We start from the raw sequence: 17,473 nt of genomic DNA, 5'->3' as shown, positions 1-17,473 counted from the left end.
GGACATGGACCAGTCCAGGAATTCATCAAAATAGCAGGCAGCCTATGCCTAGCCATATCCTTGGGAATTTCAGGAAATGAGCACATACAAAATCAATATGTTTGGAGTAAGACATATCTTGTATTTGTCTGAACACAGCTCTTCTGTACCAGCCAAGCCTTATTATGTCATCCAACCAGATTTCAGTTTAAGCTAGGGACTTCGACATCTTCCTATTGTCTAAGAAGACTTCCTCCTAATTTTCTTCTCAAGCCCAATAGGTAGAGAATGGTGAGCTCTTGCCCACCCAAATCATCTTCCTTTTACATCCATAGATTACAGCAGTATTATTCAATCCTTACAATGTCTTCCTGCTGTCCAAAAGAAACACCATTTCTATTTTAACAATAGAAATGAAGCACTTTTCAAACCTCTCATGTTACCCTCTTGGAACACTCACTTAGCCAAATAAGAAAAGAATCCCAGGGAAAAAGAGAAATTCCCTTATAATGCTCATAAAAACCCTCACCAAGCACATAGTGGTCCCACATAACACCCACCTTAGGGGGACAGTGCCTAAGTGCAGTCAGCTAGTGAAATCAGTGAGACCAAGATATGTAAACTAAGATCACCAGAAACAATTGCATTTCTCAAAGGAACCCAATCTCACCTAAATATATATCTCCATCTGTATCTTCTACCCCCATTTCCACAAACAAAACAATACTACATATTTTCTTCTAGGCATCATAATAGTCTCTCAAGATACTATTAAACTGCCTCATACTAATTCACTAATCACGTAAGAAATTAAAGCCATGGGGGTGATATCTTTTATTGGACCAACTACATGATTGGGAGGGACATGGACACGCTTTGGGTACCATTGTACCCTTCTTCAGGTTTCTGAGAAAAAGAAACAGACAGCAGAGCTAAACAGCAGATAGAAGAAAGGCTTATGCAAAACTCTATTTCCTCAACTCCAGCAATATGCTAAATATCTCAATAGTCATACAGAGAAGTGCATTATGCACCTTTGTGAAATTAGTATTTTGAGCCATAACAGTTTTAGGAGTGTTCAGCTATTGCCAAGGTTGAAGGAATTTTGTAATACTGTTTTTTTGTCACCGAAGAGTCACTTATTTTTAAAAAAATATTTTGATAAGTATAAAAAATAGGCCAGTAGACTGTTTGTTCACTTTTTCTTGTTCACTTGCTTCAACAATGTTGCTATGTAGTAACGTCATTCCTTTCTGAGGTACAGAAGTAATGATGCTTACAGCAAGCAGTGAAATTGCTGGAGCTACTTAGCCTGGGAGAGACCAGTTAAAAAGCTATCAGATTCCACATGACTTCATAAGTGAAGCTGACATTTTGCTTACAAAGGTGAAAATATGAAAGTGAAAATGAAGCATGGATAAACACACTGCCTTCTTTTTGATACAGGGAAGTCAGTGGGCAGTAAACTAGCTTGTGAAATTCCAGCATGCTTACTGTACCACACAAGCCTGCCATGTAAATGTGGCAAGCATGTACTAAATGCAAGGTAGCATACTTCATTTCCAAAACAGAATAAACTTGCTCGCAAAAAGTCACGGTAAACGTGCACTCAGAGGGCATGTGTATAGGAGACATTTACTGTGGAGTAGACTAATTAGCTCCACAGTAAATATCTTGCATCTACATGTACAGCCTTATTAGGCCTTAGGAGATAATTAACTCCATAGCACTGCACATGTAGATGCTGGCACAACTGGCTGGGACACAAAGGTATGTCAGTACAGGGGCTGCCTGCCGGCTTGCCCCCACACTGAAGCACCTTTGTGCCCCAGCCAACCCCTATGCAGCACGTTGAGGCAAGTTGGAACAGCCCTGGCCTGGCAGGCTGACCCCCTGGATCCCCTGCTCTGACACAGCTCAACATGCTGCGGTCCTAGGAGCATGTGTAAATGTAGCACCTGGAATCAGTAAAATCTGTGATAAGCACCGGAGTTTATTGTTTTGCCTTAATAGCATGTATAGATGCACCCAGAGTATCCACTTGGGGGGGTTAGAGCAGCAAACTAGTGTATTGTACATTAATGCCCTGGCTTAGCTTAACTCAGTAACTTTCCCTGCGTAGACGAGCAGCATGGGACCTAGCAAAATATAGGACTATCTTGAGGAGAGACAGACACATTATGAACTCAGGGCAAAATTTTCAGCAGTGAACAGGGACTGGATGCCTCCTTTTTGAAGTGCTGAAGTTGATACATCTTAAAGAAGTCTGATTTTCAGAAAGCGCTAAGCGCGCACAGCCTGAAAATCAGACCTTTGAGGTATCTCTAGAAATACTGAAAAAGGCACTCAAAATTGGTGATTTTTTTAAAAGTATTACCTTAGACTGTTAGCTAAAGCTAAGACACCCTTTTTGCATTTTACTGCTGTTACAAGAACATCTGAAAGAAAACACAAGGTTGACAAATACAAAATAGCATTTATTTATTTAGTCTCTCAGAAGTCAGTCTTAATGCTAGGGTTAATATCTGTTTAATTCTCCTGCACTGTTGTGGCTCAGAAGAAAAGCACTGTATCTCAAAAAATACTCCAGAGTTAATCAGGGATATGGCAGCATCTGCTTGACAGAGACAAGACTCATAATTGAATCAGGCCTAATTAACCTATCACCTCCAGAGAAGAGAATAGGATGGTGGCACCTCCACTGAAATAAATGAGAGTTTTGAAGCAGGGGGAGAAAGCAAGGAAGGAGGAGGGGGAAGAGGGATAAAACTGTTTGTTTAATGCCTGGTTTTGTAACATGTTTAGGGGGGAAAAAAGTATGTGCATACTTAAATATATACAGAGTATTTAACTAGGCTGTAGTTTCAGAGACATTCCAGCATCTTTCCATATTAATACTGAATGCATGATTTAAGTCCAAGAAATGTTCTCTCCCTTACGTGGTTTGGGCTGTTTACAGAATGCACAGATTTTCTTGTCTTTCTTGCCGACCTAATTTATAGTCATAGACATTATATTTTTGAACCAAGAAAACTTTTAATGCAGTGGGAAGAAAATCTCTAAGATTTCAACAAATGAAATGCAGCATCTGTTATATATTTGTTGAATGAAATGGATGCACAAATCAAAAGGAGAGATATTTCCCATTTGATATAAGTCTTAATGGCGTTCAGAGCAGATCTTGGACAACCCTGCTTTAAGACTGCTGTTTTACTTTGTGATAGATAGCTAATGTACAGTAATTACAATTTGTTTCATGCAGTGCCCTGCCAGACTGTTTTAGATTATTTGAAGACTGTACTTCAGCACCACAACCAACTTATGATACCACAGCCAACGGACCATCCAACAGAGGTAGTATACAATGATGCTATGCTACATACCTTCACGTTTGATATTTCATTGAAAATAACTAAATAAATCAATAGGCACTGGAAGAATATACTTAGGCTAAAATATGTAAAAACCGGTATTAAACTGTCATTTCATGTATGCGACAAAGGATTAAATTTACATAGTCCTAAAACTTGTTGGAATCATGCCATTACTAATTTAATCCAAAATTGTTCTGTACAACAATGTGTAATGCGAACAGGCACATGCACACACTATTTGCATTGTAATGGGAACTTTTTTGTCTGAACTTTCTACAGACAGAGACATCACCAAATGCAAATAAAAATCCTTTTCAACTTCATATCTCAAACAGCCCAACGTTACAGATTTAGTTCTCTTTCTTGTGATTTTGACCGAACTACAGTTTTCAGTGTACTGTTTCTTTTCTGAAGGGACTTAAAACAAAATTAGACATTAACAATAATATCCCCAAAAGTCAACACTAAGTGTAAGTGTATTTATAATACATGTAAATATATATTATTTATATATTTATTAAATATATATTATTAAGTCCTGGAGACTTAAGCCTTGCATTTGTCCAAAAGATAGGCACGTCTGTTCGAGCTCTGGAGCAATTTTACTTAATGTTGCCCCAGTGTTTAATTCAGGCTTTTCACATATACTTTCTCGTATATACCTGCAAGGTGCAGTGCAAGGGACTGGAAAGAGTCCAGATTGTCATAGCAGCACTGAAGTTACTTTGTCCCAGTTAAGAATCTGCCTCCAAGAGCTGGCATCTCTTTGCTTTCCTCCTCGCTTATTCCAAGAAGTTTGATTCTAATAAGAATTGCACTATGATCACTTGCAAGTATTCCAAGCTTTCATTGTCCTAGCTCTATAAAATTTTGCTTGACCGAAGTTTTCAACCCATTGCAAAAATTGGCTGTGTTTTGTAATTGTCCATGTGCAGTAAATTGTTATGAAAGGAGAGAATCTTTTATTCAATTAAACACATTCCAATCTTTTATTCATAAGCTTAATCATATACAGATATAAGCTGAATCTGCTTATTCTGTTTCTTGCAGTTTATTTTGATGACTCTTGGATAGACCAGTATTAATGTACATTTATCAAGAGCCTTTGCTTCAAAATGCTTAACCTACATCAGAAGTAACAGCATTATAATGGAATAGAACGTAGCTGCTGTCTAACATAGGACCTGAACACTACAGACCACCTTTTGTCAGCCCTTAAAAAAAAACCTCTAGCAAATTTAAACTTTAAAAGGGGCTCTTGGAATCAGGTCAGGTTTAATAGTTTCCTTCTAGTCAAATGCTATGAGATCTTTGACAACCACAGACAGTCAAGATCTCTTTAAATGATATTTACAAGACTCCACCTCCATCTTCACAATTCTTTTAATGCTGTGCTTACTTTTTAGGGTAGTTACCTACATAGCTTTAAGTCCCTTCGAAGACAGTTGGACCAGAGTCCCATATCATGCAGGTACTGAACAAGGCCTTATCTTGTTTAGTTTCAGAGATGACAAGGCCATAACCCCAGCTAGCACAGCAGGTGATCAAAGGTCTCACTCCTAATAAGCAGGAGTGTGTAAGTTGTAGTGGTGTCAAAACTTAGTGTTCATTTCCATTTTACATTGCTGGGTTTTATTTTTTTAATCTGCATAGTCCAGAAGATGAACCCTAGGAATCTAGAATGGACAACAAACTAGCTTTTATGTATGAGAGATGTTTAGCTATCTGCTCTGGGTCATGTGCTCTTGTACTTTGCCTGTCTGCCAGAACTGACCCAGGAAATATTACCTCAGTGTAATGCGGTCCCCCTACTTACATAGAGCCAGCTGTATAAGTAGTGTGTAAGTTCACCACTCTCCTTCTCTGCTGCCAAATGAGCGGGGTGATGACAGCGAAACCGAGTAAAAGAACACATAGCCAAAATGCCTGTACACTGCAGTGCTTCCAACACCTGGTCTTTGGTCCTTCAGGTCTGTGAGTAGCCAGCATGAGCTAAAGCAGTTAGGGCTGTAGCTGCACAGCAGTAGTAGCAGGATGAATGAAGTACAAAGGGGTTTTTTTTAAGATAAGCCCATCTGCCAAGAGGTATGTAAACATGCACACAGAGAGAGTGATTTTTTTCTAAGTTCGTACTAAATGGACTAAATGTCTGCAAACAAATAGCATTACGTTAGTAGAGCTGGCCATGTGTAGCACCCGTCTCCATCTTCCCTCATGGAAAAAGAAAATATTTCATTGCACACATTCTTCATGAGCTCCCATCTAAACAGTTTATTATATGAAGCTTTTATTAATCAGGTCTAATTTAATGAAACAGTGCTAAAGTTATAAGTCGCAATAAATGTGTAGTTGTAAAAGCAAATTAGTCTCTAGGAGGGTTTTTCTTCTTTACCTTAATTACTTGTGAACAAGTACATTAAAATTGAGAGCTAGGGTTAATTAATTTGTCCTGTACTATAGAATTTTATAGGCAACAAGAACTAAGGTCATGCCGTTTAGGTGCAGTTGACTAAAGATAGCTTATAAATGTTGTGTAGGTTATGGAAATTCCTGTAATTAGTCCCACTGCACCCATTTAGTGTTAGAATTTTAAAGCACACATAAATTATGAAGGTTAAAAGTAAGATGCATTTTCAGTTGACATGGTGGCATTTGCAGAAAGCTATAATTTGAGTTAATGTGGCATTCATTAATAGTAATGAAGCTTTTAGTTTTTTTATAGTTGATTTATTTATTTTCCTTATAGTTTTCATAGTAACATAACTGTTGTCAAGTTATAGGTGTGTTCAACAAAAAGTAATGAATTTATTATAAAAATAGACTATAAAAAGTCACTTCTGAAGTAGTTAACTGTCAGCTGCCAAGAAGAAACCTGTTTGATCACACTCTTCAAAGACCTTTTTACACATTTTAATAGATTAAGAAGAAAGGTTATATTTAAATGGTATCTCCAGTCATTGGATCTTGACACATTTTAACCTAACTGTTAAAGTGCAAGTTATAAATAGCTACTCTTGCAGAAGATGTTCATTGTATCTTACTGGATCTTGTTATACAAAATGCAAATTTAATTTTAAAAGTGCCTGTTCTCAGTATGAACGTTACTTATTCACCTCAGTATGCATTTCACTCTTAGGACCTCAGCTACTTAAAAGCATATTTTTCTTTGGAACTGATGTATGTAGTTGTGTGCCTTGTAAGTAATAGAAATATTTAACTTTTTCAGGGAAGTAAGCAGCTGCTGAACAACTATCCTGTCTACATCACTAGTAAACAGTGGGATGAGGCTGTAAATTCTTCAAAGAAAGATGGAAGGCGACTACTTCGATATCTCATCAGATTTGTTTTCACAACCGATGAGCTTAAGTACTCATGCGGCCTTGGAAAAAGGAAAAGGTCAGTGCAGTCAGGAGAGACAGGTCCTGAAAGACGTCCTCTGGATCCAGTAAAAGTAACATGTCTCAGAGGTACTGCATCTTTTCGCTCAGTGTCCACCATATGTGATCTCATTTCACCGCATTGGCTCTGGCTCAATAGAGCACTCAGCTTACTGTAATAGAATGGGTTTCCGAGAAAAGTAGAGGCATGAAAAAACTTCTGAGTATAGGAAAGACTGGAGAGACTGAGGAAGTTTAGTTTACATAAAAGGCAACTAAGTAAGCACATGATAATAGACTATAAAATAACAGTTGGCAAAGAAGACATATCAGAAGGTCTTGCTACCCTCTCTTATAATACAATAATGGGGTGACATTTATTCTTTTATTGTGTCTCATTGTAAAAAAAGATTTTTTTAATTAACACATAATCTGTGGAACTCAGTGTTGTAATATACAATTCAAAGTAGGATTCAGCAAGGACTCTTATTTTGTATGGATGAGCTCATCCACAGGAAGTTGAATATTAAATTTTAGACATACCCATAGAGACATCAGTATCAAAGGATACTGATATAAACTGTCGATGTAACCTGCACATGCATGTTTCTATAGCAATGCAAGTGAAGCAAAACCACTGCAACTTTAATCCTTCATGCAGGGTCAGCGTTAGTGGAATTTAGCTAACTTGTATCACTACAGGATCATGCTGATATAAGAGATAGATCATAAGAGCTGATGCATACTCCCAAGTAACAGCTCCCCATCCCCTTTTACAGTGGTTAAAAGGTACATTTTCCATACCCTTACTCTTCAGGGCATGAACCAACAACATTAAGTGAGAGGGTTAAGATGAAACTTCCCCCTGAGAGCAAGTCCATATCTGTCCATTCAGGGGGGGTTTGGAAACATATGACCAATGTCAAAGACTGCGAATACTCTATAAAATGGACAGATGATCTAATCTGCTATAACAATGCCTATTTTTATTTTCTGAGATTTTATAAAAGCTCCTTGTCATTTTACATACTATTTTATATATATATTTTTTAAAGTTTGGTTAAAAGTAAGTTTCTGGCATTTTTTCCTCTGTGTTTCCTTTTCTTAAATATAGTAGCCACTCTCTAAACACAAGTGGCATTTACATGGCTTTCAGGTGTCTGTGTTACTAAATTAAATCCTATACCACCTTGTGCAGCAGCCACTAAAATCAATAAGACAGCAAGGTCAATGGCACATGTTCATTTAAGGGTGTGATGTTCCCTAATCCCAACAGTCACACCTCCTGCTATGCCACACATAGAATATGTGATTTTGGGATTCGGGATCAAATCCCAATCAGGCCATTATGACTTGTGAGTGCAGGGGGAGTCCAGGATCATGATCCCAGACTCTACAGGGCACCCATTTTCAACTTGCCAGTGCAAGAGAACTGGTGTAGTCCTGGGTCTGAGATTGATAATCATCCGATTGTCAGTTCTAGCCTTGGGACTATGCTAGAGCTGGCTAGAGACTCTGGTGTGGTCTTGGGGCTGAAACTGACAGTCAGATGATTGGGGATCCCAGCCCTGGGACTACACTGGAGCCAGATGGAGACTCTCATGCAGTCCTGGGTCTAAGGGAGATATCAGCTAAGCTTCACCATACATGTAGCTGGCATCAGGGGGACCCTGCCACACGTTCAATTTGGAAACCGGCCACAAAATCATTACACATATTTTGTGGAATAATTTTATGGCCAGTGTCATGTTTTGTGATGCCATTAATTGTCTTAATTTGTGGCTAGGTTATTATAATTTAAGATGTGATTAACAGGTTAATCACACCTAAAAAAAACGAGTAACAATGGTCAAGCACTTATTAGGAACAGGGACTAAAACCCAGGGTTCCCTCCCTCCCAGGAGAGGTCCTTCCTCAGTGAGCGACAGAATCAGGCTCCATGCTATATACTCGCCTCTGGTCCCAGTAATTCAGGCATTCCTTTCCACTTAAGGCCCAGCTTCAGCAAGAGGATGGAAAATGGTCTAAGTTCTGGCTTCTTCATAGCTTGGTAAACACTTTCCTTGGAAGAGAAATATGGGTGTTCAGATCTTCTCTGGTTGAGGAATGTCTAGACCCTAGGTTTCTCTCTTTCTCAGCAGAGGCTCTATCTGCTGAGTTATTGGGCATAAAGTGGGGGGATCTTCTTCTTGTGTTACCACCCCCAGCAGTTACCTATAGAGGTCCAGGGAGACTGTTCCACACAAATTAGGTGGATCCTAACAAGAAGCCTGCCATCTGAGGGAGCTGGATTCACAAATGACAGAAGCATGTAAGACTGGGCACTTGAGAGGATGAGAAAGTTATTTCCATCCCCCAGAGTGGACTAGGATGGTCCTTGTGGATTGTGTAAACTTATCTGTTATCAGAATGGGAGAGCTAATATTCATTTCTCAGGGAACGTGGTAGAATTGCCCTCTGGATGCACACTGGCTGCCCATTAAGAGAATGGGAAAGTTGTGCGTTTCCCAGGGTAGAGCAGGCTCACACTCCTGTGCCAGAAGGCATACTTTTGAGCTAGTGGCAGCAAAGACTTCAATATCCTAGAGGCAGAATAGACCTGGGCTAGTAAGATTTTCATTATTTTAACTAACCTTTCCCTAATAAGGCTTTTTTTCTAGGCAGTGGCTTTTATTTGGCCCCTGGATGAAGACTGAGGGAATTATTAACACTAAACCAAAATTGTAATTCAAATGTTGATCATACTTCCCCATCTTGCACAATCTTCCAAACTAAACCAATTGTGAAATGGAACTAAAGGACACATGGTGCATGTTTCCCACATGACTGCATTCCATTCTTCAACAAATCATATCTTTCAAGGGAAATGGCTTATGAATCTGTTTTTAGGACTCAGGATGTGGCTACTGCCCAAGTGCTTTATTTTTCAAAAAATATGAGATTAATACAAGGGTGCAGTCATTACAGAAGTGTGGCTATTACATAAGGAAATATAAGCAGAAAGAGACAGTTACCCATGTTAGCCTGTAGTCAGACAGAAGGAGGGTAGAGCTGCACCTTATAAACCAACTGAATCAGAGGAAACGTATAAGCTTCTGTGAGCAACAGCTCACTTTTGTCAGACACTATGAAAAGACGTGCAGAGCTTCTGATGCAGTGAGTTGTTGCTCATGAAGGCTTAGGCATCTGATATGTTTTTTTAAAGAACAATTCTAGAAGCAATTGCCTTCTGTATGTGTAAATATAGAATGGATTAGAATGAAATTCAGCATAGATGTACCGCATAACTTTACACAGCTCTCGCTAAACAAATGCAAAGAAGGTTACTTGCATACTTGCAACTTGTGACCGGTCTTTGATAAAATCCTGCTCCCCATCTATACTAGCAGCTGCACTGGTTACACTTGAGTCTCTAAGTAGATTATACTTTTTTGGAGTAGAAGCAATTGACAAGTCCTGGCAGAACAAATTTTTAATTGTGGAATATTTATGTAATCCAGTAATACCTTTAAAGTACCATGTTCCATAAATTTAAGTTAAAGAAGAATGCTTTCTGCTACTAAACCCACAGACAAACAAACTTGACTAGATATTACAGCACCATAAAATGATTTGAAAGAGCTCAAAAATGAGTAAGATGTATTGCTATGTACAAAGGACCCTGCTGCTGCTGAACGTAGGGTATCTAAAGCTCACCTGGCAGCTTCAGAGTTGAACAGCAGGACATCATGCAGTTCTAAGCAGCTTTAAATTTCAACTGGTATGTTATACTCATGCAGAAGTGTGAGTTCATGCCCACCACAGCCCTCCAGCCAAGAGAGTTCAAGGAATAAATCTGACCAATAAGCCAGGGATCACCACTGCCAATAGCTAATATGGATGTACATATCCTTTGGCTCTCCATGGAAAAAATACCAGTTCCCTAAATAATTTAGTATCTTGCCTAGGAAACTAAAATATGCAGGGTCCATTGGGCCTGCTAAACTGCTTCATAGAAATCTGTAAGTTAATGCACCTTTGCATTGGCTTGGCAGAGTGGAGATAGCCCAGCTTTCTGTGAGTATTAGGATCAAACCTTAGCAATCTAGTTGTGGCAGGAATTGAGAATTGCGTATCTTTTTGCAGCCAGGCTGACTTGAGAGAGTGCCTTCCTTACCTGAGACTATTGTCAGCAGAATGGAGGGCCTAGGAGTGTGAAGAAGGATGATGGGGAAATAGAAAGGCTTCCTTTTGGGAGGGGAAAAAAAAGGTGGTTGTTCCTAAAAAAAAGGTTTTACTGTTCCCTTCCTGTACTTTCTCTTGTTCAACTCCTAATACTTTCTTGTTGCCTTCCCCCTGAGCACCATGCAGGGAAACATGATCCCATTACTCTGTAACATATGGGACTGTAGTCTGAGTTAACATGGCATATGCAAAGATGTGGTATCCACATCCAATATCAATGTCATTTCTTGAATGAGGTTTAAGGGTCTTTTTTTTTTTTTTTAAGATAGTTGAGCTTGCTCCCTGTCACCTTAACAGAATCAAGAAGAACTTTCTGGAGAAAAAGATGCGAATATATTTTCTTTCTTTCTTTTTTTTTTTAAAAGTCACTCCCAAAAGTGAGCAATACTTAAAATGTAATTCCTGGTAGAACACAATATTCCCTGCACTCAAAAGGTTGCGACAGTAATAGAAGTTAACTTATGCCACCAGTTGTGCTGTTGGCTTGTCAGTGTTAGAACATAAAACCAGAAATGTCCTTTGAGATACATTTCTCCATAAAAGAATGCCTAATTCTAGAGAATAACTAAGAAGGCCTATTTCTATATAAGATACAGTGCTTCTGATGTGTGTGGTAAAATGACTGCACTTCAAAAAATTATTTTTTGAGGTCTAGGTATCTCTGGTTTTTATATGCATTTGACTTTAAGAGTTGTAGAATTGTGAAAACCACTTTTGTAGGTTTAATATGACCAAGCGGTTCAAATTCATAAAGCAAAAGGTAACAGTTAAACACTACAAAAGAAAATGGGACATTCATGGACAAAGACACTTGCACACTAGCCATTTAAACAAACAAATTAAGCAAGGTACAAGTGGAGCTTGCATGGCTTTTTATCCACTGGTCTGAAAAAAGGACAAATTAGTCCCATGGTTTCATTTAGCTATTTCTGTGACCAATTTAGACTTGACCATATTCAAAAGCAAACAGAAAATATAAAACTTAAATTGAGTTACCATTAGAAGAGAAGTGGCATCCATCTCAAATAGTACTAAAGATATTATCTGGCAGGTTGTAGGTTATTGAAATCTGTATATGTCTAGGTAGCCAGCAGAGCGAGAACCTAAAATTCTGTGAATCTATGTATAGTGGCATACATAAGTGGTTCAAGTTTCAAATAAAAGACATTCCTGATTTCATATCAGCTTTTACATGCATTGCACACTCTGTATCTTAAAAAGTATATTTATTACTTTATTTCGATAAGAAGTTCTCTTTCCAGTTGGCTCTATATTTCTCAGAACTAGCATACTTATTTTACATCTATACACTAGATGCATGTGGCGAAATAAATCTGTGTAGAAATGTAATAGGTTTAACTGGCATTTTCATGGCATTTCCCATAAGGTTTTACTTCTGGTTAAATATCATAATAATAGTCAATTATTTTGTTACTTGCTCTCTAGGCAATAACTCTTACAAAGACATGCCATTTCTCAGCAGTGCCTGTTTTCCCACAGAGTTCATTAGGATGCATTGTACTTCCAACCCTGACTGGTGGATGCCATCTGAAGAACAGATAAACAAGGTGTTCAGTGATGCAGTAGGACATGCTCGTCAAGGGCGTGCAGTGGGGACTTTCCTTCATAATGGTAACTCATATTATGAAGGGACTGACCATCCAGGTTCACAAGATGAAGTCTTCAATAGGGGCATGCAAGATGGATCTGGAGATTGAAAGCAAAGTAAGAAAAACCATACAACTGTAGCAGATGTTTTAAACTAGAAGAGACTGTTGGTTAGATATACTTACCTTGAAATCATTTAAGAGTCCAAAGCATGTTCAAACTCATACTGCAAACATTCTGGCTTTTCCGTCCTACCCAGTGCCCCAGTTAACAAAGACATCTGTTACAAGGCCTACCTGTGGAATTTGTTTGTGCCTATAATTTTCAAGCCTTTCATTGTTTGTAAAGGAAACTGCAATTTCATTTCATATCATTCTAAAGAAAATGTGACTTAACACATTCTCAAGGTTGCAGACAGAAGTGCAGCTCCCAGCTAGCTGTAACTCAGAAGGATTTTTGCAAAGCGTTCTGGATTACAACGTTACCCCAGACCAAACAGAAGTTCAGTGTTGGCTCCTGGGGAGAAAGGAATCCATCTGGGGCTGGGAGTCTGCAGCCAGGTTCCCATAGCAACAGCCAGGGCTCTCGTCAGTGCTGCCTGTTTTCAGAATGGGAGGGGGAAGGGCAGTGGAGGGAGCTCATGCTTGGGGCTCCCAAACTGGTGCTGAAGAGTGGGTGAATTATAGCCCCCCCCCCCCACACACACACACACACACAACCCACGAGGGGGCTGAAAACCCCCCAGACTGAACTGTCTCTGCTCCCTTTCCCCCTCCCATTCTGAAAACAGCAATGGGCTGGGAGCTGTGCAGACACAGGTTACAAGAGACATTACATTTTGTAGCATCTTTGTCTGATACCTCATGTGATGAGGGATCAGGGTTTCACTCAACTGGCCATTTTTTAAGCTGTTTACAGCTGTGCACTTGTATTTGGTCACAGGTATAAACTGCTTTTTGTGTCCAGATAATTGTCACTTCTGTCTGCACCTCAAATGACTAGAAACGTGTCTGCCTATTTGTTTTGCCTAAGAAGAGGTGTAGGATCAAGCTCAAGCCTGTGGCAAAGGAAGTGGCCTTCCATTTTTTGACTAAAAATAGCACAATAAATTATAAAAGGTAGCTTAAACATGTTATAGTGCCCGTTTCATTTTGTGTACTCAGATCCTAAATAACACTTCCTTTATTCACTTAATACCATAAAATTCCAGTGCCATAGTAAAGTGGCAGTGGTCGTTGGCAGTTACAGAGCTACCAAACAGTAACAGGTACTGCTAGCCCACTAAAATTACTCTATGTAATTGATAAATACTATATTTATCCAGTTGTTGAAAGGATTAGCGCTAATCACTACAGTTTTCATAAAAAAGAGATTACTAAACCACAAATTGCCATTTGAGGAGATAGTTTTATTATTGTTATTATTATTCTGCAGCAGTATTATATAGCTTTAAAGATTTTAATTTGCATTTGTTTGTGCCATTGTCTGTGTTTTATGCTCATTGTCTGAACTCTCTAAGAATGTGCTGGTCCTGATAATCAGATAGTCAGTGGTGCATGCAGGGGGGGGCTCTACAAGAAGAACCTAATGTAGCCTTTTGGCTGCTGGGCACTTAACCAAGGGATCCAGGTTTAATTAAGAGCTGTAAACAAATACTTCTGCTAGGAATGAAGCCAGGTCAGAACGGAACATAATACTGAAAGCAGATGCCAAGGTAATAAATTCAACTGCTTTGAGATTTTTAATATCACAGCTATGGATCCAGTGTCACTACAGTAATATTTTGAAACATTGATGCACTCTGGAAACTAATGCCAAAGAAATGCTACCCTTCCCTCTCATTTTCAGCATTTTTCCAGTACTCTTCCTTGTTTCAGGTGAGTCAGGCTATCCTCATCACTACTGGATGAGGATCAGCTACAGAATCAGCTTTTCTTGAGGCAACACTTCCTGTCTGATGCAAATGTTGAACTGTATTTGTTAGAGTGATTTTTCTCCATCTGTGATCACCTTTACCTCTCTACCTCATCTCTGCCAGTTTTCCTGAATGTGTGCCCCACTCCACCCTCACACCACAGTGTATGAGTCTTTAGCCAAGCAAATCTGCTAACTGTTTCCATGGTGACTACTGGTTTGGGAAAACACTCTTCATAAGCAACCAAAGGGTTCCTTGGGCATGAGGTGCTCTGATAACTCCTAGGTGGCCAAGGGCAAAATACTGAGACAGGTTCTCAAATACTAATTTCTCATGTCAACATCTTCCTATTATTAGCCTCTTCTTTGGCCACTGTTGAAAAGGGTCTCTTATGGATGTGGTGCCTCCTGTCAGTCGGTGAGGAAGCATGGCAACATATAAGCCACTTCAGCACTGTGTATTTTCTGAACAAAACCATGCTGTCCTTACAGCTTCTAAGAGGCTGTACCTGGATGGTGTTTCAGAAAATAATCTTCTGAATGCACCCTCCAGCTACTGTCTAACTTAATATGTGCTTTAGGCCCTTAAACATCCAATACCTCTTAATTCATTTTATTTTTTCTAATGTTAAAGTGTTTTTTAAATCTCTCATTTAACTTAGAACAAGAAAGTTAATTTCTGAAAATGAATATATAGCTTAATTACATTGGTCCCTGTGTGCCGTTGGTTTTTTGACCAGTAGCTCTCTTGGCAGCCAAGATGAAGTTCTGCTGAAAAATCAGTAGCACAAGATGGCCCATTGTGAGGAAGCTCAATGTGTAAAAATGTTAGTGTAGATATCCAATAATGGCTTTTCATTGTTAAACATTTTTTTAAAAAAGAACAGTTCTAGAAGCTGTTACCTTGCTCCGATGGTGCAAGTCTTGCTGGTTTACATTTAATGTGATGACACTTACCAGAGCTACTTGGTAAAACATGTCAGAATGTGCGACTGTTAATCTTCTCTACAGCAGTACGTACCAGGATGTATTTTTGTAAACAGTGCAAGTTTCTTTCCAATATTTAACTGTATGAGATTAAAAATAAAAAGCTTCATTTTTAATAATATAGAACAATATTACTAAACTGGATAGACCTCTCTCTATTAATGATTTGTTAGAGCAGCTTCTAAGCTTAGTTTTTATTTTTAGTATAAAGCATGGTCTGTCTTCTGCCCTATAATGCTGGCATAATTCACAAACATCACTCAATGCTGTGCTCTCCTAGTGCGCAAAGTAACCAAATTTATGGAATGATTCCGAAAAGGTCCAGACGTATGGAAACAGCCTTTCTGTTTCAACTCAAATAGAACAAATTTTTGCTCTAGCTGAGTGTTTGCATCTATCATAGAGCTGTCATAGATGTGCAGAGGACATGATCTAGTCAGTCAGTCAGCCATTTGTGTGTTTTGTTTTTAAAGTAGTAGACTAAATCTCTGTCCCAGGTTTATGGCAACAACATTGGCATGTTAGTTCTTGACCAAAAATCACTTCATTTATAACTTTTCACAACTGTTTATTCTAATTAGTCCCAGGAATATATTCATCTTGCATTGTAAATCAATTTATGCTAAAATCATTTATGAAATTACAAGAACGAAGAAATAATACTACGGGAGAACTACGGACCAGAAGTAACAGAGATAGCATCTAAGCCATTGCCCAGCGTGTTTAAGCACTGTGTTTTGTAAAGCATCATATTAATTTATGGTGTTATATGTAAATGGAAAACTTGTAACAGAAGGGAATTACTATCTGTCATGTCACTCCAAACAATCCCAGAAGATTAGATCCTAATCTTACCCTTCCGTGTACCAACTTGCTGTTATTTATGTATCTACCCCCTGAAATGTCGTGTAGCAGTACCGCACGCCCATCAGTGCCAACATGCCTTTGCTCTATTTTCTATAACAAATATTTGTGGAAAAACTGTGATTAAAAAGCCCATTAATCCTAATATTTTTATTGTTAAGGTGTATGTAATTCTATGAATACTTTCTAATAATAACTGTACTGTGTAGAGTAACTACAAACTAGGGATAGATCAATACCAGATACTGTACAACAAAGTGCATAGTGTAATATAGACTAGTAGGTTTTTTGTGACAATTTCTATAGGAAGTGTGAATTGTTTTCTATGTGGCAGCACACATTTCTTTTAGAAAATTAAAAATGTTAGATAATTTTTTAAACAGTCAATATTTTTTAATTATAAAAACATTTGTTACTACAGTTTGCTATTCCAGGTGTTAATCCTAATTTGAATATTAGTTTTATTACTGCATACCTCCAGTTCCATTTGTTCTGTTACATAACAGTGCACAATAAAAGTTAGTCTCTGGTTAATATTTTTTACCGAGTACAATGTCACTGCATGAAAGCAACAACATTCACCATTTACTGTACATACTGAATGTACTAAGTAGATAGTACTGTCTTTTTTCCCCCTAAAAATTTTAATAGGATGTCTCAGGAGGAAGCATTCATATAAAGGTATGTCTGCACAATGCGGTTACTATAAAGTCATTTACTGAAGATTGCACTTCATACCAGGGATTAGACACATCAGCTGTCCCAAGCCAACTGTCCACAGTTGGAATTATTATACCACCTGACCACTGGGTGGTGGGAAATCGAGTTTGCATTGGATAAATGGTTACCTCCAGGGTGACATTGACCAGGGGAAAAGATAAATTACTGGTACACTGATTCAACTTACACAACCGTATAATCATCACTCAGCTGAGCTAATATTATGACAAAATGAAATGATTTATACCAGTATAAGGGTACATGTCATTTGTTTGCACCGCCTTTACCCTCAAGGAAATGTGTTCTGTGCCTGCACCTTAAGAAAACAACAAACAGGTAAGTTTAAGATCAAGCTGTGTACACCAGGATACAATATTTTTAACATCTCTTCCCGGTATTATATTGGAAGAAAAATATATAGAAAAG

At 38.5% G+C, this 17,473-nt stretch overlaps 1 protein-coding gene across 1 annotated transcript in view; it reads left to right on the top strand.

Moving 5' to 3' along the window:
• Positions 1-16,808, top strand: part of BEND4 (BEN domain containing 4) — a 52,188-nt gene extending 35,380 nt beyond the window's left edge. The window contains exons 3-5 of the mRNA XM_090035851.1: positions 3,242-3,333; positions 6,580-6,820; positions 12,455-16,808. Coding sequence (XP_089891977.1) covers positions 3,242-3,333; positions 6,580-6,820; positions 12,455-12,672 — 551 coding nt within the window. The 3' untranslated portion in view covers positions 12,673-16,808. The remainder of the gene's footprint in view (positions 1-3,241; positions 3,334-6,579; positions 6,821-12,454) is intronic.
• The last annotated feature ends 665 nt before the right edge of the window (positions 16,809-17,473 follow it).

Source organism: Crocodylus siamensis, chromosome 2 (genome assembly GCF_052110815.1).
Source record: "Crocodylus siamensis isolate JL-2025a chromosome 2, ASM5211081v1, whole genome shotgun sequence".
In the NCBI taxonomy this organism is placed as follows: domain Eukaryota; kingdom Metazoa; phylum Chordata; order Crocodylia; family Crocodylidae; genus Crocodylus; species Crocodylus siamensis.
This window is presented reverse-complemented; position numbering and strand designations above follow the sequence as displayed.